The sequence below is a fragment of the Oncorhynchus gorbuscha genome, linkage group LG16 (genome assembly GCF_021184085.1).
Source record: "Oncorhynchus gorbuscha isolate QuinsamMale2020 ecotype Even-year linkage group LG16, OgorEven_v1.0, whole genome shotgun sequence".
Classification (NCBI taxonomy): Eukaryota; Metazoa; Chordata; class Actinopteri; order Salmoniformes; family Salmonidae; genus Oncorhynchus; species Oncorhynchus gorbuscha.
Window position 1 is genome coordinate 54,906,434 of NC_060188.1, and position 24,307 is coordinate 54,930,740.

A 24,307-nucleotide genomic window follows, 5' to 3' on the forward strand; every position below is an offset into this window, starting at 1 on the left:
GCAAGATGGCTCAAAGTGTTTTTGCATAAAGTCCTGTGAAGCTAGAATACATATTTGATTATCCTAATTTGTGACTGCAATTAGGGTTTGAGATGGGTCCTTGTAACGAAGATGTCATTGCGGCTCCGATGCAACTTCCACGCTCCAACTCACCTTGAAACAGGGCTTGTCTGGTAGTGCCTCCAAAGCGACAGTGGAGAAACCAATCCACGCCCCAAAGCCTCCTACACTCACCAATGAAAAGAGTGCGGAGGCGGATCTAAAATCTAAATTGTCATGCCTGGTTTCACGTTGGATTTACCATCTGACGTCGTCTGCTCTCCTCTCACTGGTGCAGGTGCTCTGTCTCAGCGAGAGAGGATGCGAAGGAGAGCAGGGGAGGGATAAAGCGAAGGGCGCTGGTGAAAAAGTGTGCAGGGCATGATTTAAAGGATATCAACCGCAGCAGATAGCACCTTTATCGACCCGGGGACTCAGCAATGAAAGGTTTATTGAAAGGGGCACTTTGAGATATGATGAGGTTTCTTTCTGGTTGGCAATAGTACTATGATTTGGTATGTGGCCACTTTGATAGCAAGTGTATTCAGCACCCGAGGAACGGCAGCTCAAGGTGAGTTGAAGTGCAATATTTTATACTGCTTCCTGCTCAAGTTTTATTGTGGCTATGTTTACTAGGCTATATGGCTTTCGGATCATTGCTTGTTTGCCTGTCCACAAATGTCTAACAAAAGTAGGCAACATTTAGTTTATTCAATTTGGTTTATTCAATTGTTTGAATTGCTTGCACCTGTTTCAAAGTGTAATGATAAGATGAGCACAAATTACGAGGAAAAGTAATAAAAATGCATTTTAATATGAAGAATATCCACCCCATGCCCTGTATCTACATTGGAATAAGGGGGTGGATAATAAGAAATGAAGAGCACTAATCCTGATTTACTATTGTATCTAATAATACGGTTTGGGAATGGATTGTCATGCTGCTATAAACTAATTTGAATAACCTTTAGGTAGCTGCAGAGGCGCGTGCCAAACACCATCCTGATTGTCAGTAGTGCTGTTAGCTATATTCCTGACTCGACAATAGCTTTTTGTATGTTTAAAAACACAACTCAAATTCTTAGTGGTTTTGTAAATGGTTCGTTTGTGTTATACCTTAAGCACTTGTCGTGGAGTTTTTTGACACTCTACTTTCTTGATCACGAAACGCAGGCCTACTTATATGTTTGTGCCCCCAACTATGGTTATACATAGTGTCATGCAATACAGGTGAGGTGATCAACTGATACGTTTTCATCCCAATTTACCCGTCTCATATTATGGATTCAGTTTGCCCCGTACTTCCATCTATGTCCACTGGAGGGAGTTATTTTTTTTATTTTATAGTATCACTGCTGCAACATATGCATAAGAATGGTCAAACATGCTCAGTTAAGTTTATACTGCATATATCCAATGATAGTGTATTTGGATTGATAATCAAGGGGTTAAGTTTACATTGATAGTTAGTCTTTGCTGCTATGTGCAGAATAGTTGCATGTAGCCTACAGTATATACTACAGTGTAGTACAAAAATGCTTATTTTTCCACATTTTGTTGTGTTACAGCCTGAATTTAAAATGGTTTAAATATAGATTCATTTTTACGAATGGAAAAAAAGGAAAAACTGAAATGTTTTGAGTAAATAAGTATTCAATCCCTGTGTTATGGCCTAAATACGTTCAGGTGTAAGAATTTGCTAAACAAGTCACATATGTTTCATGGACTCACTCTGTGTGCAATAATACTGTTTTTGAGTGACAACCTCATCTCTGTACCCCACACATACAATTATATGTAAGGTCCCTCATTTGAGCAGTGAATTTCAAACATGGATTCAACCACAAAGACCAGGGAGGTTTTCCAATGCCTCAGAAAGAAGGACTCTTATTGGTAGACGGGTAAAAAAGCAGACATTGAATATCCCTTTGAGCATGTTGATGTTATTAAATACACTTTGGATGGTGTATCAATACACCCAGTTACTACAAAGATACAGGTGTCCTTCCTAACTCATTTGCCAGAGAGGAAGGAAACCGCTCAGAGATTTCACCATGAGGCCAACAGTGACTTTAAAATAGTTAGAGTTTAATGGCTGTGATAGGAGGTAACTGAGGATGGATCAACAACATTGTAGTTACTCCATAATACTAACCTAATTGACAGAGTGAAAAGAAGGAAGCCTGTACAGAATAACAATATTCCCAAACATGCATCCTGTTTGCAACCAGGCACTAAAGTGATACTGCAAAAATGTGACAAAGTGTAACCGATGTGAAATGGCTAGCTAGTTAGCGGTGGTGCGCGCTAATAGCATTTCAATCGGGTGACGTCACTCACTCGGAGACCTGAAGTAGTTGTTCCCCTTGCTCTGCAAGGTGCCGTGGCTTTTGTGGCGCGATGGGTAACGATGCTTAATGGGTGTCAGTTGTTGTGTGCAGAGGGTCCCTGGTTCGAGCACGGGTCGGGGCGAGGGGACGGAAGTAAAATTGTTACATTGATGCTGTTGACCCGGATCACTGGATAGCTATACTGTTACAAAAACGATTAACATTTTGTCCTGAATATCAAATAAAATTGTATTTGTCACATGTGCCGAATACACTGAAATGCTTACTTGCAAGCCCTTAGCCAGCAATGCATTTTTAAGAAAAATAAGTGTTAAGTAAAAAATAGATAAGTTAAAAATAACATAGTTAAAGAGCATCAGTAAAATAACAGCTTGGCTATATAAAGGGGGTACCGGTACAGAGTCAATGTGCGGGGGCACATGTTAGTTGAGGTAATATGTACATGTAGGTAGAGTTATTAAAGTGACTATGCATAAATGATAACCAGAGAGTAGCAGCAGCGTTCTAGGGTGGGTGGTGGTGGCAATGATTAGCTGTTCAGGAGTCTTATGGCTTGGGGGTAGAAGCTGTTCAGAAGCCTTTTTGACCTAGACTTGGTGCTCCGGTACCGCTTGCCGTGCGGTAGCAGAGAGAACAGTCTATGACTTGGGTGGCTGGAGTCTTTGACAATTTTTAGGGCCTTCCTCTGACAACACCTTGTATAGAGGTCCTGGATGGCAGGAAGCTTGGCCCCGGTGATGTACTGGGCTGTACGTACTACCCTCTGTAGTGCCTTGCGGTCAGATTCCTCCATACCAGACAGTGATACAACCAGTCAGGATGCTCCTGATGGTGCAGCTGTAGAACATTTGGAGGATCTGAGGACCCATGCCAAATCTTTTCAGTCTCCTAAGTGGGGATAGGCTTTGTCATGCCCTCTTCACGACTGTCTTGGTATGTTTGTACCATGATAGTTTGTTGGTGATGTGGAGACCAAGGAACTTGAAGCTCTCAACCTGCTCCACTACGGCCCTGTCGATGAGAATGGGGGTTGGCTCGGTCCTCCTTTTTCTGGAGTCCACAATCATCTCCTTTGTCTTGATCACATTGAGAGGTTGTTATCCTGGCACCACACAGCCAGGTCTCTGACCTCCTCCGCATAGGCTTCCTCATCGTTGTCAGTGATTAAACACTGTTGTGTCGTCGGCAAACTTAATGATGGTGTTGGAGTTGAACATGGCTATGCAGTCATGGGTGAACAGGGAGTACAGGAGGGGACAGAGCATGCACCCCTGAGGGGCCCCCTTGTGTTGAGGATCAGCGTGGCAGATGTGTTGTTACCTACCCTTACTACCTGGGGGCGGGCCATCAGGAAGTCCAGGATCCAGTTGCAGAGGGAGGTGTTTAGTCCCTTGGTCCGTAGCTTAGTGATGAGCTCATCTCATATGTATACACTGTATTTTATACCATCTATTGTATCTTGCCTATGCCGCTCAGTATTCCATTCCTTTACTTAGATTTGTGTGTATTTGGTAGTTGTTGTGGAATTGTTAGATTGTTAGAATTACTTGTTAGATATTGCTGCACTGTCGGAACTAGAAGCACAAGCATTTCGCTACACTCACAATAGCGTCTGCTAACCATGTGTATGTGACCAATAATAACATTTGATTTCATTTGAGCTTTGAGGGCACTATGGTGTTGAAAGCTGAGCTGTAGTCAAGGAATAGCATTCTCACATTGTCCGGGTGGGAAAGGGCAGTGTGAAGTGCAATAAAGATTGCATTATATGTGGATCTGTTGGGGAGGTATTCAAATTGGAGTGGGTCGAGGGTTTCTGGGATAATGGTGTTGATGTGAGCCATGACCATCCTTTCAGAGCATTTCATGGCTACAGACATGAGTGCTACAGGTCAGTAGTCATTTAGGCTGGTTACCTTAGTGTTCTTGGGAACAGGGACTATGGTGGTCTGCTTGAAACATGTTGGTATTGCAGACTCCGTCACGTCCTGGTAATCCATCTGGCCCCGATTCCTTGTGAATGTTGAACGAGCTGCAACAAACACTCACATTGGAGAGTTTTATCTCAATCTCTTCATTCAAAGACACAATCATGAACACTTTTACTGACAGTTGTGACTGTTTCGCGTGATGTATTGTTGTCTCTACCTTCTTGCCCTTTGTGCTATTGTCTGTGCCTAATAATGTTTGTACCATGTTTTCTGCAGCTACCATTTTGTTGTCATGTTGTGTTGCTACCATGCTGTGTTGTCATGTGGTGCTGCCAATGCAATGTTGTCTTAGGTCTCTCTGTATGTAGTGTTGGGTTTTGTCCAACATTTTATATATATATATATATATATATTTTTTTTTAATCCCAGCCCCTGTCCCCGCAGGAGGCCTTTTGCCTTTTGGTAGGCTGTCATTGTAAATAATAATTTGTTCCAAACTAACTTGCCTAGTTAACCTCTTCAGTCGACCCGACACGCATGCGTCCCATCTAGCCATCTGGAAATGCAAATGCGCTACGCTAAATGCTAATAGCACTCGTTAAAACTCAAACGTTCATTAAAACACACATGCAGGGTATTGAATTAAAGCTACACTCGTTGTGAATCCAGCCAACAAGTCAGATTTTTTAAATGCTTTTCGGCGAAAGCATGAGAAGCTATTATCAGATAGCATGCAACACCCCAAAATACCCAAAGGGGACGTAAACAGAATAATTAGCGTAGCCGGCGCTACACAAAACGCAGAAATAAAATGTAAAACATTCATTACCCTTGACGATCGTCTTTGTTGGCACTCCTAGATGTCCCATAAACATCACTATTGGGTCTTTTTATCGATTTAAATGGGTCCATATATACCCTAAATATCGATCTATGAAGACTGTGGGATCATGGAAAAAACAGCGTTTTAAAACGCAACGTCATTTTTTTAAATTAAAAAGGTCAATGATAAACTTTCACAAAACACTTCGAAATACTTTTGTAATGCAACTTTAGGTATTAGTAAACGTTAATAATCTATCAAATTGATCACGGGGCGATGTGTATTCAATAGCTCCACGTCTTGAAATCATGTTCAGAAATTTCCCATCCAAAACATCCTGTCGGAGACCGGAAGGAATGGACTCTCTCTCGCTCGTTTGACCAAGAAACAAAGGCCAGGCAAATGACAAGACTGGCGACATTGCGTGGAAGCTGTAGGACTTGCAATCTCAGCCACATTTAATTTGCTTTCCAATAGACAATACATGCAAGTGGCGCATTGATATATTTTCCAGTTTTCAGTGATCAGATTTTCTTGCGCTTTTCGATGAAACGCACGTTCTCTTATAGTCACAGCTGTGATTTAACCAGTTTTAGAAACGTCAGAGTGTTTTCTATCCACACATACTAATCATATACATATACTATATTCCTGGCATGAGTAGCAGGACGCTGAAATGTTGCGCAATTTTTAACAGAATGTTCGAAAAAGTAGGGGGTTGACTTAGGTTTTAAATAAAGGTAAAAACAATAATTTTTTGACCTGTTTAAAGGTCTTACTCACATCGGCTACGGAGAGCGTGATCACACAGTCATCCAGAACAGCTGATGCTCTCATGCATGCTTCAGTGTTGCTTGTGTCAAAGCGAGCTTAGAAGTAATTTAGCTCGTCTGGAAGGCTCATGTGACTGGGCAGCTCGCGGCTGTGTTTCCCTTTGTAGTCTGTAATAGTTTGCAAGCCCTGCCACATCCGAAGAGTGTCGGAGCCGGTGTAGTACCATTTGATCTTAGTCCTGTATTGACGCTTTGCCTGTTTCATGGTTTGTCGGAGGGCATAGCGGTATTTCTTATAAGCGCCCCGCTCCTTGAAAGTGGCAGCGCTACCCTTTAGCTCAGTGCAGATGTTGCCTGTATCCCATGGTTTCTGGTTGGGGTATGTACGTACAGTCATTGTGGGAATGATGTCATCTGCACTTATTGATAAAGCCAGTGACTGATGTGGTGTACTCCTCAATGTCATCGGAAGAATCCCGGAACATATTCCAGTCTGTGCTAGCAAAACAGTCCTGTAGCTTAGCATCTGCTTCATCTGACCTCTTTCTTATTGACAGAGTCACTGGTGCTTCCTGCTTTAGTTTTTGCTTGTAAGCAGGAATCAGGGGGATAGAATTTTGGTCAGATTTGCCAAGTGGGGGTGAGGGAGAGCTTTGTACGCCTCTCTGTGTGTGGAGTATAGGTGGTCCACAGTTTTTTTTCTGTCTGGTTGCACATTTAACATGCTGGTGGAAATGAGGTAAAACAGTTTCCCTGCATTAAATTCCCCAGCCACTAGGAGCGCTGCCTGTGGGTGAGCATTTTCCTGTTTGTTTATGGCCTTATACAGCTCATTGAGTGCAGACTTAGTGCCAGCATCGGTTTGTGTTGGTAAATAGACAGCTTTGAAAAATGTATATGTAACCTCTCTTGGTAAATAGTGTGGTCTACAGCTATTCATGAGATACTCCACCTCAGGCGAGCAAGACCTCAAGACTTCCTTAATATTAGATTTTGTGCACCAGTTGTTGTTTACAAATACACAGACTGCCACCCCTTGTCTTACCGGAGGCAGCTGTTCTAACTTGCCGACGCAGCATAAAACCTGGCAGCTGTATTTTATCCATGTCGTCGTTCAGTCACGACTCAGTGAAACAAGATTACAAATTAATGTCCCGTTGGTAGGATATTCATGATCGTAGCTCGTCTATTTTGTTATCCAATGATTGTACGTTGGCTAATAGGACTGATGGTAGATGCAGATCACCCACTCGCCGTCGGATCCTTACAAGGCACCCCAACATCCGTCCCCGATATCTCCGTCTCTTTCTCCTGCGAATGACGGGGATGTTGGCCTTGTCAGTGTTTGTGGTAAATCCTTCGCTTCTGACTCGGTAAAGAAAAAATATTCGTCCAGTACGAGGTGAGTAATCACTATCCTGATATCCAGAAGCTCTTTTCGGTCATAAGAGATGGTGAAAAGAAGCACACACAATAGTACAATTGGTTAAGAGCCCAGAAAATGGCAGCCATCTCCTCCGGCACCATTCAATCAATACACTTCAATATGAAGTGTATTGGATTTGCCCCAAATATAACAACACATTACTGAGTACCATTATCCATATTTTCAAGCATAGTGGAGGCTGCATCATGTTATGGGTATGCTTGTAATCGTTAGGGACTGGGGAGTTTTTCAGGATAAAAAGAAAAGGAATGGAGCTAAGCATAGGCAAAATCCTAGAGGAAAACCTGGTTTGGCTGTTTAGCAATGATCAACAGCCAATTTGACAGAGCTTGAAGAATATGCAAATAATGTGCAAATGTTGTAGAATCCAGGTGTGCAAAGCTCTTAGAGACTTACCCAGATAGACTCACAGCTGTGATTGATGTCAAAGGTGATACTAACATGTATTGACTCAGGGGTGTGAATGCTTATGTAAATGAGATATTTATGTATTTTATTTTCAATACATTTGCCAACATTTCTAAAAACATTTTCACTTTGTCAGTATGGGGTATTGTGTGTAAATTTGTGAAAAACAACATGTATTTAACCAATTTAGAATTCAGGCTGTAACACACCAAAATGTGCAATAAGTCAAGGGGTATGAATACTTTCCAAAGGCACTGTATATTCTCCTCAAAGCATGTAGTCCCATTCAGCCAGGAGGGCAGCAGACTGTTGTTATTGCCAAGGAGATGAGGACAGTACAGTGAGTGACGCTGTGATGCTGGTGTCATATGCCTCTGGGTGACTGAGAACTGGCTGTCACCTTGCTCTGCCGCTCATGTGCTCCTCTGCATATGTTCCCCATCTCCGACGTTACGGACGGACATCACAAAGCTCTAGAGCCCATATACACACACCCACAGACACTGCGCTGTACTCTGTTCTCCTGCCCGACTGCTGCTGTCTCAAGCTGTCAGCTGGCAAGCGCCTCGACTCTGGCCAGCGATAACCCTGGACACGAGCCAGAGTGCTCTCTGTTCTTCTCTCGGTCTCTCTCTCTCTCTCTCTCTCTGCCCTCCGTCTAATCTTTCTCTCTCTCCCCATCTTAACTCTCATCTTCTGTTTTTGTCTGCTCCTCTCTGTGTGTACATCCTCTTTATACCCTCCATCTCTCCACAACCTTTGGTCTCAGGTCCTTTCTCTAATGTCTTGCTCGCCACACAAACTCAACACCCCCACCACCATTTAAGTTGGCTCTTAGCAATATAGGATGGCAGAGTGGGGTGCATGGGAGCATGGAGAGCGACGTTAATGGAGGCCTGGAGGGGTGGGCGGTAACCGTCTGCTCCCATCCACACTCCACTTGTTATGTCCCCGCCCAGGGGAATAGTGCGTCTTTAAACATGATATGAGCATATGCCCACTAACAGGAAGGCGCTCTCCCCCTGTTAAACTGATTATGACTAAGCTGTGCGTTAAATGCCACTCTGGTGCCTGACCGTAATGCACATGGCACGGGTACAGAGTGGGCAGGTTGTGTTGAGGCAAGGGGTGGGTTTTAGCATCATTGCCCCCCCAGGATAGTTTGTCAGGACTGTGTGCGTGTGTGTGAGTGCATGAGTAGGCTATATGTTTTGCGTGTGTGTGTGGACCATGGAGGGAAAATAATGAAAACACCAAGGAAAATATTTAGTTAAAAGGCATAAAGATTTCAATAATACTTTTTCTGCCTCAAACTCTGTGGAATACATATTACAAAAGAGCAGGTTGGCGACGGTTGATGACCACACAAAAACCTGCAGTGTAGTTATTAGCTAACCACAGATAGGAATGCTGAGACAGCCAATTCAAAGCAATTGATTTCATTGTCAAGGTTCCAAGTATTTGTGGTGTGTGTGAGAGAGAGAGTGAGCATGAATTCTTGTATAATTAACTAAAATGCATATTAGTCCAGCAGTATAGCTTCTTCCTCATTAGTATATGATATGGCAGCACAGCTCCTCACTTTGTAATATGTTGGACGGGCTAGGCTATCTTGTCTGGCCCCAATTCCATTTCTAAGCTCTCAGCACTTCAAAGACGTCTTCCTGTCTGCAATGTACTTCCTGCAGAATGCTCTCTCTAGCCCTCTGACTGGTATCATTGCCAGGAGTGTGTGTGTGTACATGTCAGAGAGCGAGGATCCTTACTGGATATGAGGGTGGAAAATTGGGGAGGAAATGTGGCTCAGAAGTGTCCCTGTTCCCTCAGATAAAGTATTCCTCTAATACCTTCCTTCAACTGCCCTGGTTGAGGTCGCACTTAACAGGAGCGCTCAAAGAGTGAGATCTTAACCAGTATTTGAACCTGCATAGGTTCATAGGTTATTCAATGTCTTATCTAGTAGTTAACCAGTACACTGTTAGGAAAAAAGGTGCTATCTAGAACCTAAAAGGGTTCTTCTGTTGCCCCCATAGGATAACCCTTTTTGGTTCCAGGTTGAACCTTTTTGGTGCCAGGTTGAACCTTTCCACAGAGTGTTCAACATGGACCCAGAAAGGGTTCTACCTTGAACCAAAAATGGTGCTCCTATGGGGACAGCCAAATAACCCTTTTGTATGAGAAAGAAGTCAGTTATGGAGAGACTTGGGTCACTGCTTATTAAGATATTCTTGATATTGTTCTTAAATAAAAATGCACTAAAGCTTTAGTTTGAATCTTTCCTCTGCTTCATGGTGTGCTCGTCGGCATGGTAATCCTCTCGCCCGGGGCAAATGGCACGCTCCATAAGTCACCAACCTTCATACGTCAATCAGCTGGTATTTGGACTAGTGAGGATTGACTCAGGGGTCAATCTTTCACCAGGGCTCTGCTGCGAGAGAACGCTGGTTAAAGATGCTCCAGATATACATGGATGGGGTCCTTGTGGAACATCTTCAATTATGCATTCAACTCCACAAAGCTTTAGTTTAGAAGGTCAGTGTGTTACTATTTCAGGCTTGTCAACACTGACAAATACCCAGTTCATGTTGGCAACATAGTAAATGGCTGTTTTATTCATGTTGCAGGAGTTGATACCACCCACTTTTTACCTGTCTGTTTCCTCTCGCCATGTCTGCTTAGATGTCTGGCCATTTTGAGTAGACAATTACTAATTGATCGATCTAGTAGCCAGTGGTGATTGTTAGCATGTAATTCTTGGAGGGGCAAACTCCCCCAATTTGTTTTAGTTGCAGGCCAGCAAAGGCACAACACTAAACAATACATGAATTGCACTGTAACAGTGACAAACAGTGCCCACAAACTGTTAAGGCATACATAAAGCTGTCCCAACACCTTACTACTGCTACACCTGACTATCAGTGGAGCCTTGTCAGGCAGCGAAATAGTTAATTCAGCCTCATTTACAGCTCTAGAAAGAGGCCCGAGTTCCCGACTTGGAATTCAGAGTTGGATGACCGTTCAATAAGTATTTTCCCAGTCGGAGCTAGTTTTTTTCATAGTTCCCAGTTGTCTTGAAAGTGGCAGAAATCATGCTGGATTGACAGCATGGCCAATGTTGAATGTTTATCCTTTTAAGCTTGGAAAAGAGACCCTTAAACCCAGACTTGGACAACACACCCGCTCCACTGAATAGCAGGCTAGTGATTGCTTTTCAATGCGTGAAGTTAAATCAAATTTTCTGTCACATACGCCGAAAACAACAGACCTTACAGTGAAATGCTTACTTACAAGCCCATAACCAACAATGCTTTAAATAAGTGTTTATTAAAAAATGTAAAATGAAAGTAACAAATAATTCAACAGTAGCAGTAAAATAACAAGTTACGGTATATAGGCAACAACACGTCTGCCACACTGATCCTCAACACCGAGTCCCTCAGGTGTGTGTACTTAGTCCCCTCCTGTACTCCCTGTTCACCCACGACTGCGTGGCCAAACACTACATCCACACCATCCATTAAGTTTGCTGATGACACAACAGTGGTAGACCTGATCACCGACAACGATGAGACAGCCTATAGGGAGGAGGTCAGAACTGTCAGGTGGTGCCAGGACAACAACCTCTCCTTCAATGTGAGCAAGACTAAGGAGCTGATCGTGGACTATAGGAAAAAAGGGGGCCAAATAGGCCCCCATTATCATCAATGGGGCGGTAGTGGAGTGGGTCGAGAGTTTCAAGTTCCTTGGTGTCCACTTCATAAACGAACTTCCATGGTCCAAACACACCAAGACAGTCGTGAAGAGGGCACAACAAAACATTTTCCCCCTCAGGATACTGAAAAGATTTGGCATTGGTCCCCAGATCCTCAAGTAGATACAGCTGCACCATTGAGAGCATCCTGACCGGTTGCATCACCGCCTGGTATGGATACTGCTCGGCATCTGACCATAAGGCGCTACAGAGGGTAGTGCGTACGGCCCAGTACATCACTGTTGCCAAGCTTCCTGCCATCCAGGACCTATATAATAGGCGGTGTCAGAGGAAAGCCCATAAAATTGTCACACTCCAGTCACGGTTTTCTCTGCTACCGCACGGCAAGCGGTACCGGAGCGCCAAGTCTAGGACCAAAAGGCTCCTTAACATCTTCTACCCCCAAGCCATAAGACTGCTGACTCACCCCCCTCCATTTGTTTTGTATACTCGCTGTTTATTATCTATGCATAGTCACTTCACCCCTACCTACATGTACAAATTACCTAAACTAACCTGTGCCCCTGCACGCTGACTCTGTACCGGTACCCCCTGTGTATAGCCTTTTTATTGTGTTACTTTTATACATTTTTTTCCTTTCTTTGGTCATTTTTTTCTTAACTCTTCTTGAACTGCACTGTTGGTTAAGAGCTTGCAAGCATTTCACAGTAAGGTCTACACTTATTGTATTCAATGCATGTGACAAAGTTTGATTTGATATACAGGGGGCACCGGTACATTGTGGCACTATGGTGTTGAACGCTGAGCTGTTGTCAATGAATAGCATTCTCACATAGGTGTTCATTTTGTCCTGGTGGGAAAGGGCAGTGTGGAGTGCAATACAGATTGCATCATCTGTGGATCTGTTGGGGTGGTATGTAAATTGGAGTGTGTCAAGGGTTTCTGCAAAAATGGTGTTGATGTGAGTCATGAAACATGTTGGTATTACAGACTCTGTCAGGGACAGGTTGAAAATGTCAGTGAAGACACTTGCCAGTGGCGGTTCTAGCTTGTATGGCTCCCTGGGCGAACCCCCCCCCCCCCCCCCATTTAAAACTATAGAAAAATAAACTCAGAAATTTCAAAAAGAACTAACAAAAGACAAATGGAAGCAAATTGTAGTATATAAATAGAAAATAATCGAATTATTACAATATTAGCCTATTGCTAACAAAAAACACAAATAAAACTAAATTGCACAAATGCTATATCACACAAATACAGAAATAGAATAACACACTTCTAAAGAAGAGAACCTGATTATTGCACTTCAAACAAGAAACAAACTAAATTGCACAACTTATTGCATTACTAATTGTAAGAAGTCACAGAACTATTTGATTCCCCTGCTCCCCCTACCTCGGGCTTCCAGTTGTGGAGACCTGAGATCAACCTACCCACGCCCCCCCTACCTTGGGCTTCCAGTTGTGGAGACCTGAGATCAACCTACCCACGCCCCCCCTCCCCATCTTGTCCTTCTGAGTGAGATGCCTGTCCAGCTCACAAATGAGAATCAGGGCGCCCACTCCGACAAGTTTAACTGACCCACAGTCCCACACGGTGACATATCATTGACGTGATGTGCAAATGAGCAATAGAAAACTGATTGTGCAAATGTCACCATTCCGAATCGTTTGTTTTATACTGTAAATTTTTTTTGTCTCGTGCCACCCCCGGCAAGATGCCGCCCAGGGCGGCTGCCCATGTCGCCTATGCCTAAATACGTCACTGCTCGGAGTACACATCCTGGTAATCCGTCTGGCCCTGCGGCTTTGTGAATGTTTTTATTTTTTATTTTTTGTTGTTGAATTTTTACCCCTTTTTCTCCCCAATTTCGTGGTGTCCAATTGTTTAGTAGCTACTATCTTGTCTCATCGCTACAACTCCCGTACGGGCTCGGGAGAGACGAAGGTTGAAAGTCATGTGTCCTCCGATACACAACCCAACCTAGACGCACTGCTTCTTAACACAGCGCTCATCCAACCCGGAAGCCAGCCGCACCAATGTGTCGGAGGAAACACCGTGCACCTGGCAACCTTGTCTAGTGCGCACTGCGCCCGGCCCGCCACAGGAGTCGCTGGTGCGCGATGAGACAAGGACATCACTACCGACCAAGCCCTCCCTAACCCCGACGACGCTAGGCCAATTGTGCATCGCCCCATGGACCTCCCGGTCGCGGCCGGTTACGACAGAGCCTGGGCGCGAACCCAGAGTCTCTGATGGCACAGCTGGCGCTGCAGTACAGTGCCCTTAACCACTGCGCCACCCGGGAGGCCTGGCTTTGTGAATGTTGACCTGTTTAAATGTCTTACGTTACAGAAAGTGGGATCACACAGTTGTCTGGAAAAGCTGGTGCTCTCATGCATGTTTCAGTGTTACTTGTCTCGAAGCGAGCTTAGAAGTAATTTAGCTCATCTGGTAGGTTCGTGTCACTGGGCAGCTCATGGTTGTGCTTCCCTTTAGTCTGTAATAATTTGCAAGCCCTGCCACATCCGACAAGCGTCGGAGCCAGTGTAGTGTGATTCGATCTTAGTCCTGTGTTGATGCTTTGCTTGTTTGATGGTTCGTCGGATGGCATAGCAGGATTTCTTATAAGCTTAGAGTCCCGCTCCTTGAAAGAGGCAACTCTACCCTTTAGCTCAGTGCAGATGTTGCCTGTAATCCATGGCTTCTGTTTGGGGTGTGTACGTACGGTCACTGTGGGGACGACATCACAGATGCATTTATTGATGAAGCCAGTGACTGATGTGGTGTACTCCTCAAGGCCACCGGAAGAATCCTGAAACATATTCCAGTCTGCTAGCAAAACAGTCCTGTAGCTTAGCATCTACTTTATCTGACCACTTTCTTATTGACCGAGTTACTGGTGTTTCCTGATTTAATTTTTGCTTGTAAGCAGGAATAAGGAGGATAGAATTATGGTCAGATTTGCCAAATTAAGGGCGAGAGAGCTTTGTACGCGTCTCTGTGTGTGGAGACGAGTAAAGGTCTAGAGTTTTATTTTTTATATTTTTTTTAAACTTCTGGTTGCACATTTAACATGCTGATAGGGGTAAAACTGATTTAAGGGGTAAAATGAGGTAAAACTGATTTAAGTTTCCCTGCATTAAAGTCCCCGACCACTAGGACCGCCGCCTCTGGATGAGTGTTTTCCTGTTTGCTTATGGCCGTATACAGCTCGTTGAGTGCGGTCTTAGTGCCAGCATCGGTCTGCGGTGGTATGTAGACGGCTATGGAAAATATAGATGTAAACTCTCTTGGTAAATAGTGTGGTCTACAGCTTATCATGAGAAACTCTACCGCAGGCAAATATGCATAGGCCAACGCCCCTTGTCTTACTAGAGGCTGCTGTTCTTTCCTGCGGAAAAAGCTTAAATCCCGCCAGCTGTATGTTAATCATGTCATCATTCAGCTACGACTCGGTGAAACATAAGATATTACAGTTTTTAATGTCCTGTTGGTAGAATATACGTGCTCGGTAGTTAGTCTATTTTATTATCGATTGATTGTATGTTGGCTAATAGGACCGATGGTAAAGGATAATCCTCTCGGTGACCGATCCTAACAAGGCACCCGGGCCATTGTCCATGATACCTCCGACTTTTCCTCCTGCGAATGACTGGGATGAGGGCCTTATCGGGTGTCTGGACTAAATCCTTCCCATCTAACTCGTTAAAGAAGAATTCCTTCAGTAAGGGGTGTGTAATCACTGTTCTGATATCAAGAAGGTTGAAAAGGATTTGCCAGTAGATTGTTGACTTGATTCATGATGATGAAAGCTAGCTAAGATTTTGAAATGATGATGTTGACATGATCAATCCAATCAAAAATACAGTTGATATAATGTGATTTTACGTAATTTTATCTGTGGCCAATGACATTGAGCACTTCTAATTGAACTCTGTGGCAGCACCCAAGGGGGTTGAATTTTCGAACTCTCCCCGTACATTTTGCAGTGACGTAGTTTTTCCATGAGTGACAACTTAAGAACATTACCAACCCTTACATGCTGACTAAACCGGAAGTGCGCACGTTCATTTTGTTCACCCACACCAGAATCAAATCAGGACACGCAGGTTGAAATATCAAAACAAACTCTGAACCAAATATATTCATTTGGGGACAGGTCAAAAAGTATTAAACATGTATGACCATTTAAATAGCTAGCTTGCTGTTGCTAGCTAATTTGTCCTGGTATATAAACATTGGGTTGTTATTTTTCCTGAAATGCATAAGGTCCTCAACTCGGACAATTAATCCACAGATAAACCGAATACATTGCTCATCATCTCTCCTTTTTCCTTAAGGCTTATTTTTCTTATTTGGACTTTATATGGCAGTTGGCAATGAACTTTACAGCGTAACTACAATCTACCGGAGTGTGGGCCTAAGTTCGTCTTTCAATCACCCACGTGGGTACAGTATATGCTCCTTAAAACTAATGAGAAGATGGGAGAGGCCGGACTTGCTGAGCGTCACTAATAGAACCAATTTCTATTTTAGCGCCTGGCCACCCAGACGTTTGCTGACGCCCAGGAGCAGTGTGGGTGCAATGATCGAATAACATGTATGTGTACATTTATTTTGCAACGTGAGTGGTGTGGTCAGCATGTTACACTCTGTATTTTCCATTGGCTGCCCTACCACCACAGAAAGCACTGAGCTAGGCTGAAACACCTGCATTTTGGAGCTGTCTTACTCAAGAAATCAAATAATGGACCATATTTATACGTGGCTTTATTAACTAAATTATTTGTTTACATTGTTTGCAAACTGATGTGACACGTAGACAGACAGGAGTGCCAGGACAACTTGCCAAACTGCCTGAAGGTCAAGCAAGTGTCTTGTGTATCAAAGGACAAGCTGTGGAATTCAATGTCCTAAAAATATCTTGCACCTCAAAGGCTTTCCACAGTAAAAGAGATCTGAATCCACAGAGTTGTGCAGCTGCAAAATCAGAAGACAAATATGTATATTAAATTATAGCTTACTCTTACCGAGGTGCATTTTTCAAGATGCTAAAGAGCACCACATGAAGCCTATAATTCTGTGTGTGAGCGTGATGTGCTCGGCAGTGGCAAGATGAGAGCATAGTGCAGTAAGATGGACAATTCGAAACATTGCTTGTAGCTTGGCTAGTTAGCTCACTCGTTAGCTAGCCAGTTAACTATTTAGCGATTTTAAATTATTTGGTCAAACAGTAAGGTGCATTATCTTCATAACTCCTGAAATGAAAGTGTCTGCCCTGCCCATATGCCTGTTTCTCTGTGGCCTGTTGCAGTGATAATGAGTGAGACACTTTTTACTGCCTTTCCCACTGCGCTCCTGTATATTTCTTTTTGTTGTTCATCTGATTCTAGTTGTATGAAAAATAACAGCTATCCTGTGTTATACTTAGGGCCTAAAATTATCACCCTCCACCTGCCAAACCTGAGTAGATTTTGCCATTGGCTCGTAAGAATGTCTAATTCACCAGCCACATTGGTGCATGGTAACACTCTGGGCTCAACAGTGTGTTCATTTAATAAAATTGTCAACTATGGGAACATGTGCGAGTTGTGATTTATAGCAATGTAAATGCTGTCATAGCTGTTTTCAAGGTATTTCTGACATTTTGTTTCATTTCTGGTAATGCACAAAGAAATCTGAATCCTAACATTATAGCTATTCCACCTCGCGCTGCAACACTGCCTGTCTGGTGGTATGGGAGCAATGTCAGTGCTGAAAGAATCATTTTTAGAAGCAATGGGCACAAGCATAAAATTTGGTCTAATTTCCTCGACAGTCTACTAAACTGAAACTTTTTTGAAACTAGGTTGATTTTCAATGTTTTATTTTGTAATACTAGAATATACACTAGTTTGGGGTCACTTTTGAAAGGAAAAGCACATTTTTTGTCTTTCAAAAAACACATCAAATTGATCAGAAATACAGTGTAGACATTGTTAATTTTGTAAATGTATTGTAGCTGGAAACGGCAGCTTTTTTATGGAACATCTACATAGGCGTTCAGAGGCCCATTATCAGCAACCATCACTCCTGTGTTCCAATGGCACGTTGTGTTGAACTTGGACTGGCTATCATTTTAAAAGGCTAATTGATCATTAGAAAACGCTTGTGCAATTATGTTAGCATACCTGAAAACTGTTCTGATTAAAAGAAGCAATAAAACTGTCATTTAGGCTAGTTGAGTAAATGGATCATCGGCATTTGTGGGTTCGACTACAGAATGAAAACAAAAAACTTTATTCTGAAACTCGTCAGTCTATTCTTGTTCTGAGAAATTAAGGCTATTCCATGCGAGAAATGGCCAAGAAACTGATGATCTCGTACAACACTACTCCCTTTCAAAGAACAGCACAAACTGGCTCTAACCAGGTGCACAACTGAGCAAGAGGACAAGTACATTTGAGTGTCTAGTTTGAGAAACAGACACCTCACAAGTTTTTATTTTTGTATTTTTTTTACCTTTATTTAAGCAGGCAAGTTAAACACATTCTTATTTTCAATGACAGCCTAGGAACAGTGGGTTAAATGCCTGTTCAGGGGCAGAACGACAGATTTGTACCTTTCCAGCACGGGGGTTTGAACTTGCAACTTTCCGGTTACTAGTCCAATGCTCTAACCACTAGGCTACCCTGCCACCCCAAGTCCTCAACTGGCAGCTTCATTAAATAGTACCCGCAAAACACCCATCTCAATGTCAACAGTGAAAAGGCGATTCAGGGATGCTGGCCTAGTCAGAGTTGCAAAGAAAAAGCCATATCTCAGACTGGCCAATAAAAAGAAAAGATTAAGATAGGCAAAAGAACACAGACACGGTCTGAATCGCCATGTCTCCAGCTCGCCTAGCTACTCACTGGACCCTATGATCACTTGGCTACACATGCCTCTCCCTAGTGTCAATATGCCTTTTGCAATGTGTCTGTTGCTGTTTTGGTTTGTGATTATTGTCTTATTTCACTGTAGAGCCTCCAACTCTGATCAATATGCCTTAGCTAGCCCTTTTGTTCTACTCCCCACACATGTGGTGACCTCACCTGGCTTAAATGGTGCCTTTTGAGACAAAACCTCTCTACTCATTACCTAGCTTTACCTCCACTGCATTCACATCCTGCCATACCCTTGTCTGTACATTATGCCTTGAATCTATTCTTCCACGCCCAGAAATCAGCTCTTTTACTCTCTGTTCCAAATGCACGAGATAGCCTTTAGCCATACCCTTATCCTACTCCTCATCTGTTCCTCTGGTGATGTAAAAGCCTTGGTTTCATGCATTGTCAACATTAGAAGATTCCTCCCTAAGCCAACCCGGATGTCCTAGCCATGTCTGAATCGTGGCTTTGGAAGGCCACCAAAAATCCTGAAATTTCCATCCCTAACTATAACACTTTCTGACAAGATAGAACTGCCAAAGGGGGCGGAGTTGCAATCTACTGCAGAGAGAGCCTGCAGAGTTCTGTCATACTTTACAGGTCTGTGCCCAAACAAGTCGAGCTTCTACTTTTAAAAATCCACCACAAGGCTCTCACCGTTGCCGCTTGTTATAGACCCCCTTCGGCCCCCAGCTGTGCCCTGGACGCCGCCCATCTATCTTCAGAGTTCGTACTGTTAGGTGACCTAAACTGGGACATGCTTAACACCACGGCCATCATACAATCTAAGCTAGATGCCCTCATTGTCCTGTTGAAAAACAAATGATAGTCCCACGAAGCGCAAACCAGATGTGATGGCGTATCACTGCAGAATGCTGTGATAGCCATGCTGGTTGCTGGCTACAGACAGCGTCACCATCACAGCGCCCCCACACCATCACACCTCCTTTTTCATGCTTCACGGTCGGAACTACACATGTGGAGAGCATCCGTTCACCTACTCTGCATTTCACAAAGACACGGCAGTTGGAACTAAAAATCGCAAATTTGGACTCATCAGACCAAAGGACAGATTTAAAACGGTCTAATGTACATTGCTTGTGGTTCTTGGCCCAAGCAAGTCTCTTCTTCTTATTGGTGTCCTTTAGTAGTGGTTTCTTTGCAGCAGTTCGACCATGAAGGCCTGATTCACTCAGTCTCCTCTGAACATTTGATGTTGATGTGTCTGTTACTTGAGCTCTGTGAAGCATTTATTTGGGCTGCAATTTCTGAGGCTGGTAACTCGAATGAACTTATCCTCTGCAGCAGAGGTAACTCTGGGTATTCCTTTCCTGTGGCGGTCCTCATGAGACAGTTTCATCATAGAGCTTGATGCTTTTTGCGACTGCACTTGAAGACACTTTCCGTTATTGAAATGTCTGCATTGACTGACCTTCATGTCTTAAAGTAATGATGGACTGTCATTTCTCTTTGCTTATTTGAGCTATTCTTGCCATAATATGGACTTAGCCCTATTTGGTAAAAGACCATCTTCTGTATACCACCCCTTTCTTGTCAGAACACAACTTATTTGCTCAAACGCATTAAGGAAAGAAATTCCACAAATGAACTTTTAACAAGGCACACCTGTTAATTGAAATGCATTCCAGGTAACTACCTCATGAAGCTGGTTGAGAGAATGCCAAGTGTGCAAAGCTGTCATCAAGGCAATCGGCAGCTACTTTGAAGAATCTCAAATATAAAATATATTTTGATTTAACACTTTTATATAGTACCAGTCAAAAGTTTGGACACCTACTCATCCAAGGGACTTTCTTTAGTTTCTGTTTTATACATCGTAGAAAATAGTGAAGACATCAAAACTATGAAATAACACACATGGAATCATGTAGTAACCAAAAAAGTGTTTAACAAGTCAAAATATATTTGAGATTCTTCAAAGTAGCCACCCTTTGCATTTGCCCACTGAAGTCAGTTACGGTGCCGAACCTCAGGTTAAGACAACGAGCACACAGATGAGCTTCCTTGAAGGTTTCTGACAGTTTGTGCAGAAATTCTTCAGTTGTACAAACCCACAGTTGGTGGACATTCCTGTAGTATGCATGCCAATTGCACACTCCCTCAAAACTTGAGACATCAGTGGCATATTGTTGTGTGACAAAACGGCACCTTTTAGAGTGGCCTTTTATTGTCCCCAGCACAAGGTGCACATGTGTAATGGTCATACTATTTAATCAGCTTCTTGATATGCCAAACCTGTCAGGTGGATGCATTATCTTGGCAAAGGAGAAAGGGATGTAAACAAACTTCTGCACAAAATTTGAGAGAAATACATTTGTGCTTATGAAGCATTTCTGGGATCCTTTATTTAATCTCGTGAAACATGGGCCTGACACTTTACATGTTCCAATTATATTTTTGTTTAGTATAGTTACCACCACAACCGAAGCCAGGAGTAAACTGAGCACACAGGCCAATTAGGTAGAGAACAGTAGCGTGAAATTCCAAACACGGCCCTTCAAATCACGGGCATGGAGGATAAGATGTCTTAATCTCCTTATTCAGCGTGTGGACAGCTGCCGCAGAGTTGGCCCAAGCTGCCAAATAACCCCAGGCTAGGGGTACTGGTGGTGCCTGGCTGCACATACAGTGCCGTGAAAAAGTGTTTGCCTCCTTTCTGATTTTTCTATTGTTGTATGTTATTTTACATTGAACGTTATCAGATCTTCAACCAAAACCTAATATTAGTTAATGGGAACAAATAACAAACATTGGATACTTATTTAATTGTTTTAATAAACAACATTCTGCAACACCCAATGTCCCTGTGTTGAAAAGTAATTGCCCTCTTACACTCATTAACTGGTTGTGTCACCTTTAGCTGCAACCAAACACTTCCTGTAGTTGTTGATCAGTCTCTCACATCACTGTGGAGGCATTTTGGCCCACACTTCTATGCAGAAGTGATTTAACTCCGTGACATTAGTTGGTGTTCGAGCATGAACTGCTTGTTTCAGGACCTGCCACAACTTCTCAAATCAGGTTTAGGTCTGGACTTTGATTAGTTCATTCCTCCACAGCGATGTTTTAGACTGATCAACAACTACAGGAAGTGTTTGGTTACAGTCATTGCAGCGAAAGGTGGTGCAAACAGTTATTGAGTGTTACAAAACTTTGTTTATAAAAAAAATCAAAATGGTTGTAATATTTGTTCAATCAGGTTCCCTTTTATCTAATATTAGTTTTTGGTTGAAGATCTGATAACATTCAGTGTCAAAAATATGCACAAATGGAGAAAGGGGGCAAATACTTTTTTACAGCACTGTACATACTCCCAAAAACAGATAGTGTGTGGAAATGCATGTACAGTATGATGGCGAGTAATACATGGTTCTGGATAGAGGCGAGGCCGCTGCCAAAGAGGTGTAGATTACAGGCAGTTATTGGGCTGCTATGCTTGGGGCCCTGTACTTCTATCTGTGGCGCATATGCCAGCCTCCACAAAAATGCAGATGGAGGCTTTCCATCGCCATGGATGCATATGAACCCTCACACATATACTCTAAAACACACACTTCACAAAGGCATATGCAATACAAACTAATCTACAACAGTCACTCCTCCACACACAAACCCACGTACCCACTTCCGCATATACCAACACTCATGCACACTTTTGTATGCACACGTCATAAAAACATATGCACACACCAACAGAAACACATTGGGACAAGTGCACACACAGTCAACACATTCTTGCAATCACTGGACTGTGTCCTCCTGTATTATTCATCATATATGGCAGATCGTAGACAAAGAACTTGGCTGAGGGACAGACGGACAGAATATAGAGAACTAGGCTTATCAGTTACGGGCCAGACATTTCAGCTATATTACGTTCAGCTCCATTACCTAGACTATTTGCTTGTATTGAATACTTTAGTCTTAATCAGCAGATGTGGTTTTGACACTAAATGGGTCCAATTCATCCCAGCTGTTCCTGCCAGGTACTATTAATCATTTCCACCTATCTTTTTGAGTGGGTTATAGCACTGATCAGAGGCATATTGTAATTCATTTAACATATTGGAATGAATCTAACATTAAAGAGATATTTTGGAAGATCTACTTCCCCAGTCAGATGAACTTGTGGATCCCATTGTTATGTATCTGTGTCCAGTATGAAGGAAGTTAGAGGTAGTTTTGTGAGACAATGCTAACGGGCGTTAGCCAATGGCCGGAAGTCAACAGATACCATAGACATCTAGTCATTGCGCTAGCACTAGATATAAACTACCTTCAAACTGCACGCAGACACAAAACTTGTATCCACGATTTCATCTGACTCTGGGGAAGTAGATAAAGGGCATTGCCAAAATTTCTAAATATCCTTTTAACAGGCCTATAAACTGTAATTTATGCTATAAAACACATTGCAGTACAGCGATGAAACTGCTGGAGAACATCTCAACATTTTAACCCATGCACTTCTCTGACACTTAGTTTCTGGTGCTGGGTGGGCAAATGCTATTCACTTGGGTCTATGGCGCCAACAGAGACGATGAATCAATGATCACCTTTGTGAAATCGACAAGTCAGTCAGAGGTGCGGTACCTTACCAACCTGAGGGCCTGGGGAGTAATCTCATGGTTCAAATGAGTTCAAACAAATCACTACAGCATAGGCAGGATGGCCAACCACCAGCGGGCATGGCGTTTAACCGCATCAAGCTTGAGTCCATCAAGACAGGGCAGTTCAGCAGGAGTGGGGGAGCCACCCTCACGCCATCGACAGCCAAGCTGTGAACTGAAAAGCTAGGAAGGATGTTTAGTTCAAACGGCGTGTGGGACTTCTCACCATTGAAAAAGCCTCTGTCACAACAATTGATATTCTGGACAATCTGCCTGATCTGTATTCTCACTTTGCAGCCTTTGACCCAAGTGATTACAAGCTTGGACAGCTCGAAGCTGACTGAGCTGTGACAAGAGGACATGCTTCGCAAACATATGAGGGCACACTTGCGCCTCTAAACAACACCCTTACAGTCGACTGCGAGTCAGGTAATAGGCCGGAAGCAACCGTGGTTCAGAGTGCGATCCCTCCGCAGGTATCTGTGGGCCATGCAACAGGCCGGTTGATGCGTATTAGGACAAGTATAACGTGAACACGTCGATGAATGGCTACAAACTATCAGCTCCTGTCTCCATCCTTTAGGAGATCAGAGTGGCTGCAGCTGTGGCAGAGTAGGAAGCAGACATGTTTGTACACAGGCCAAGAGACTACTCGCACACTACTGCGTCTCCCTCCACACTCAAAAACGCCAGCAAAGGGCTGGGCGATATGGCCAAATTATCATATCACTATTTTTCACGGTAGGACTGTATTTAACGGAATAAAAGTTCTAAATATGCTTTGAGTAGTTCATGACCCTAAGGTGGAAACACACATTTTAATTGATTTTAAATGGGGCTTTCACCATTCTGAATGTTTTATACTGTTCAATCCAACTTAATTTTCTGCATTTCCACAATGTGCCTCAGAGCTACATTACATGGGCAAAAGATCTAGGCCTAGGTAATTGGTGAACTGTTGGAATCATGGAAATAGAATGATTCATATCATTTTATAGTTAGAATATAGTGGGCATTTTTTTAAAAATGTATCCGTTATTTTACCAGGTAAATTGACTAAACACATTCTCAGTTATCACCTGGAATATATTGAGTATGTTTAGGTGCACAGGAATAATTCAACATTAAACTGATTATGGCAGTCGGCAGATTATGCAATAGTCATTTAAACACCTTACTCTGCTTATCTTAATCGGCGTCAGGTCAAAATCGAACTAAGCATACGCCGATTAAAACACCTGTTTTTTTGAGAAGTCTTTAGAATTATTGGGACATGTA

General features: G+C 43.0%; 1 protein-coding gene across 3 annotated transcripts in view; it reads left to right on the top strand.

Annotated features, from left to right (window-relative positions):
- Positions 1-345: 345 nt before the first annotated feature.
- Positions 346-24,307, top strand: part of igsf9bb (immunoglobulin superfamily, member 9Bb) — a 195,939-nt gene continuing 171,977 nt past the window's right edge. For all 3 annotated transcript variants that reach the window (XM_046307239.1, XM_046307240.1, XM_046307241.1), the window contains exon 1: positions 346-610. In XM_046307239.1, the coding sequence (XP_046163195.1) occupies positions 547-610 (64 nt within the window). In that variant the 5' untranslated portion in view covers positions 346-546. The remainder of the gene's footprint in view (positions 611-24,307) is intronic.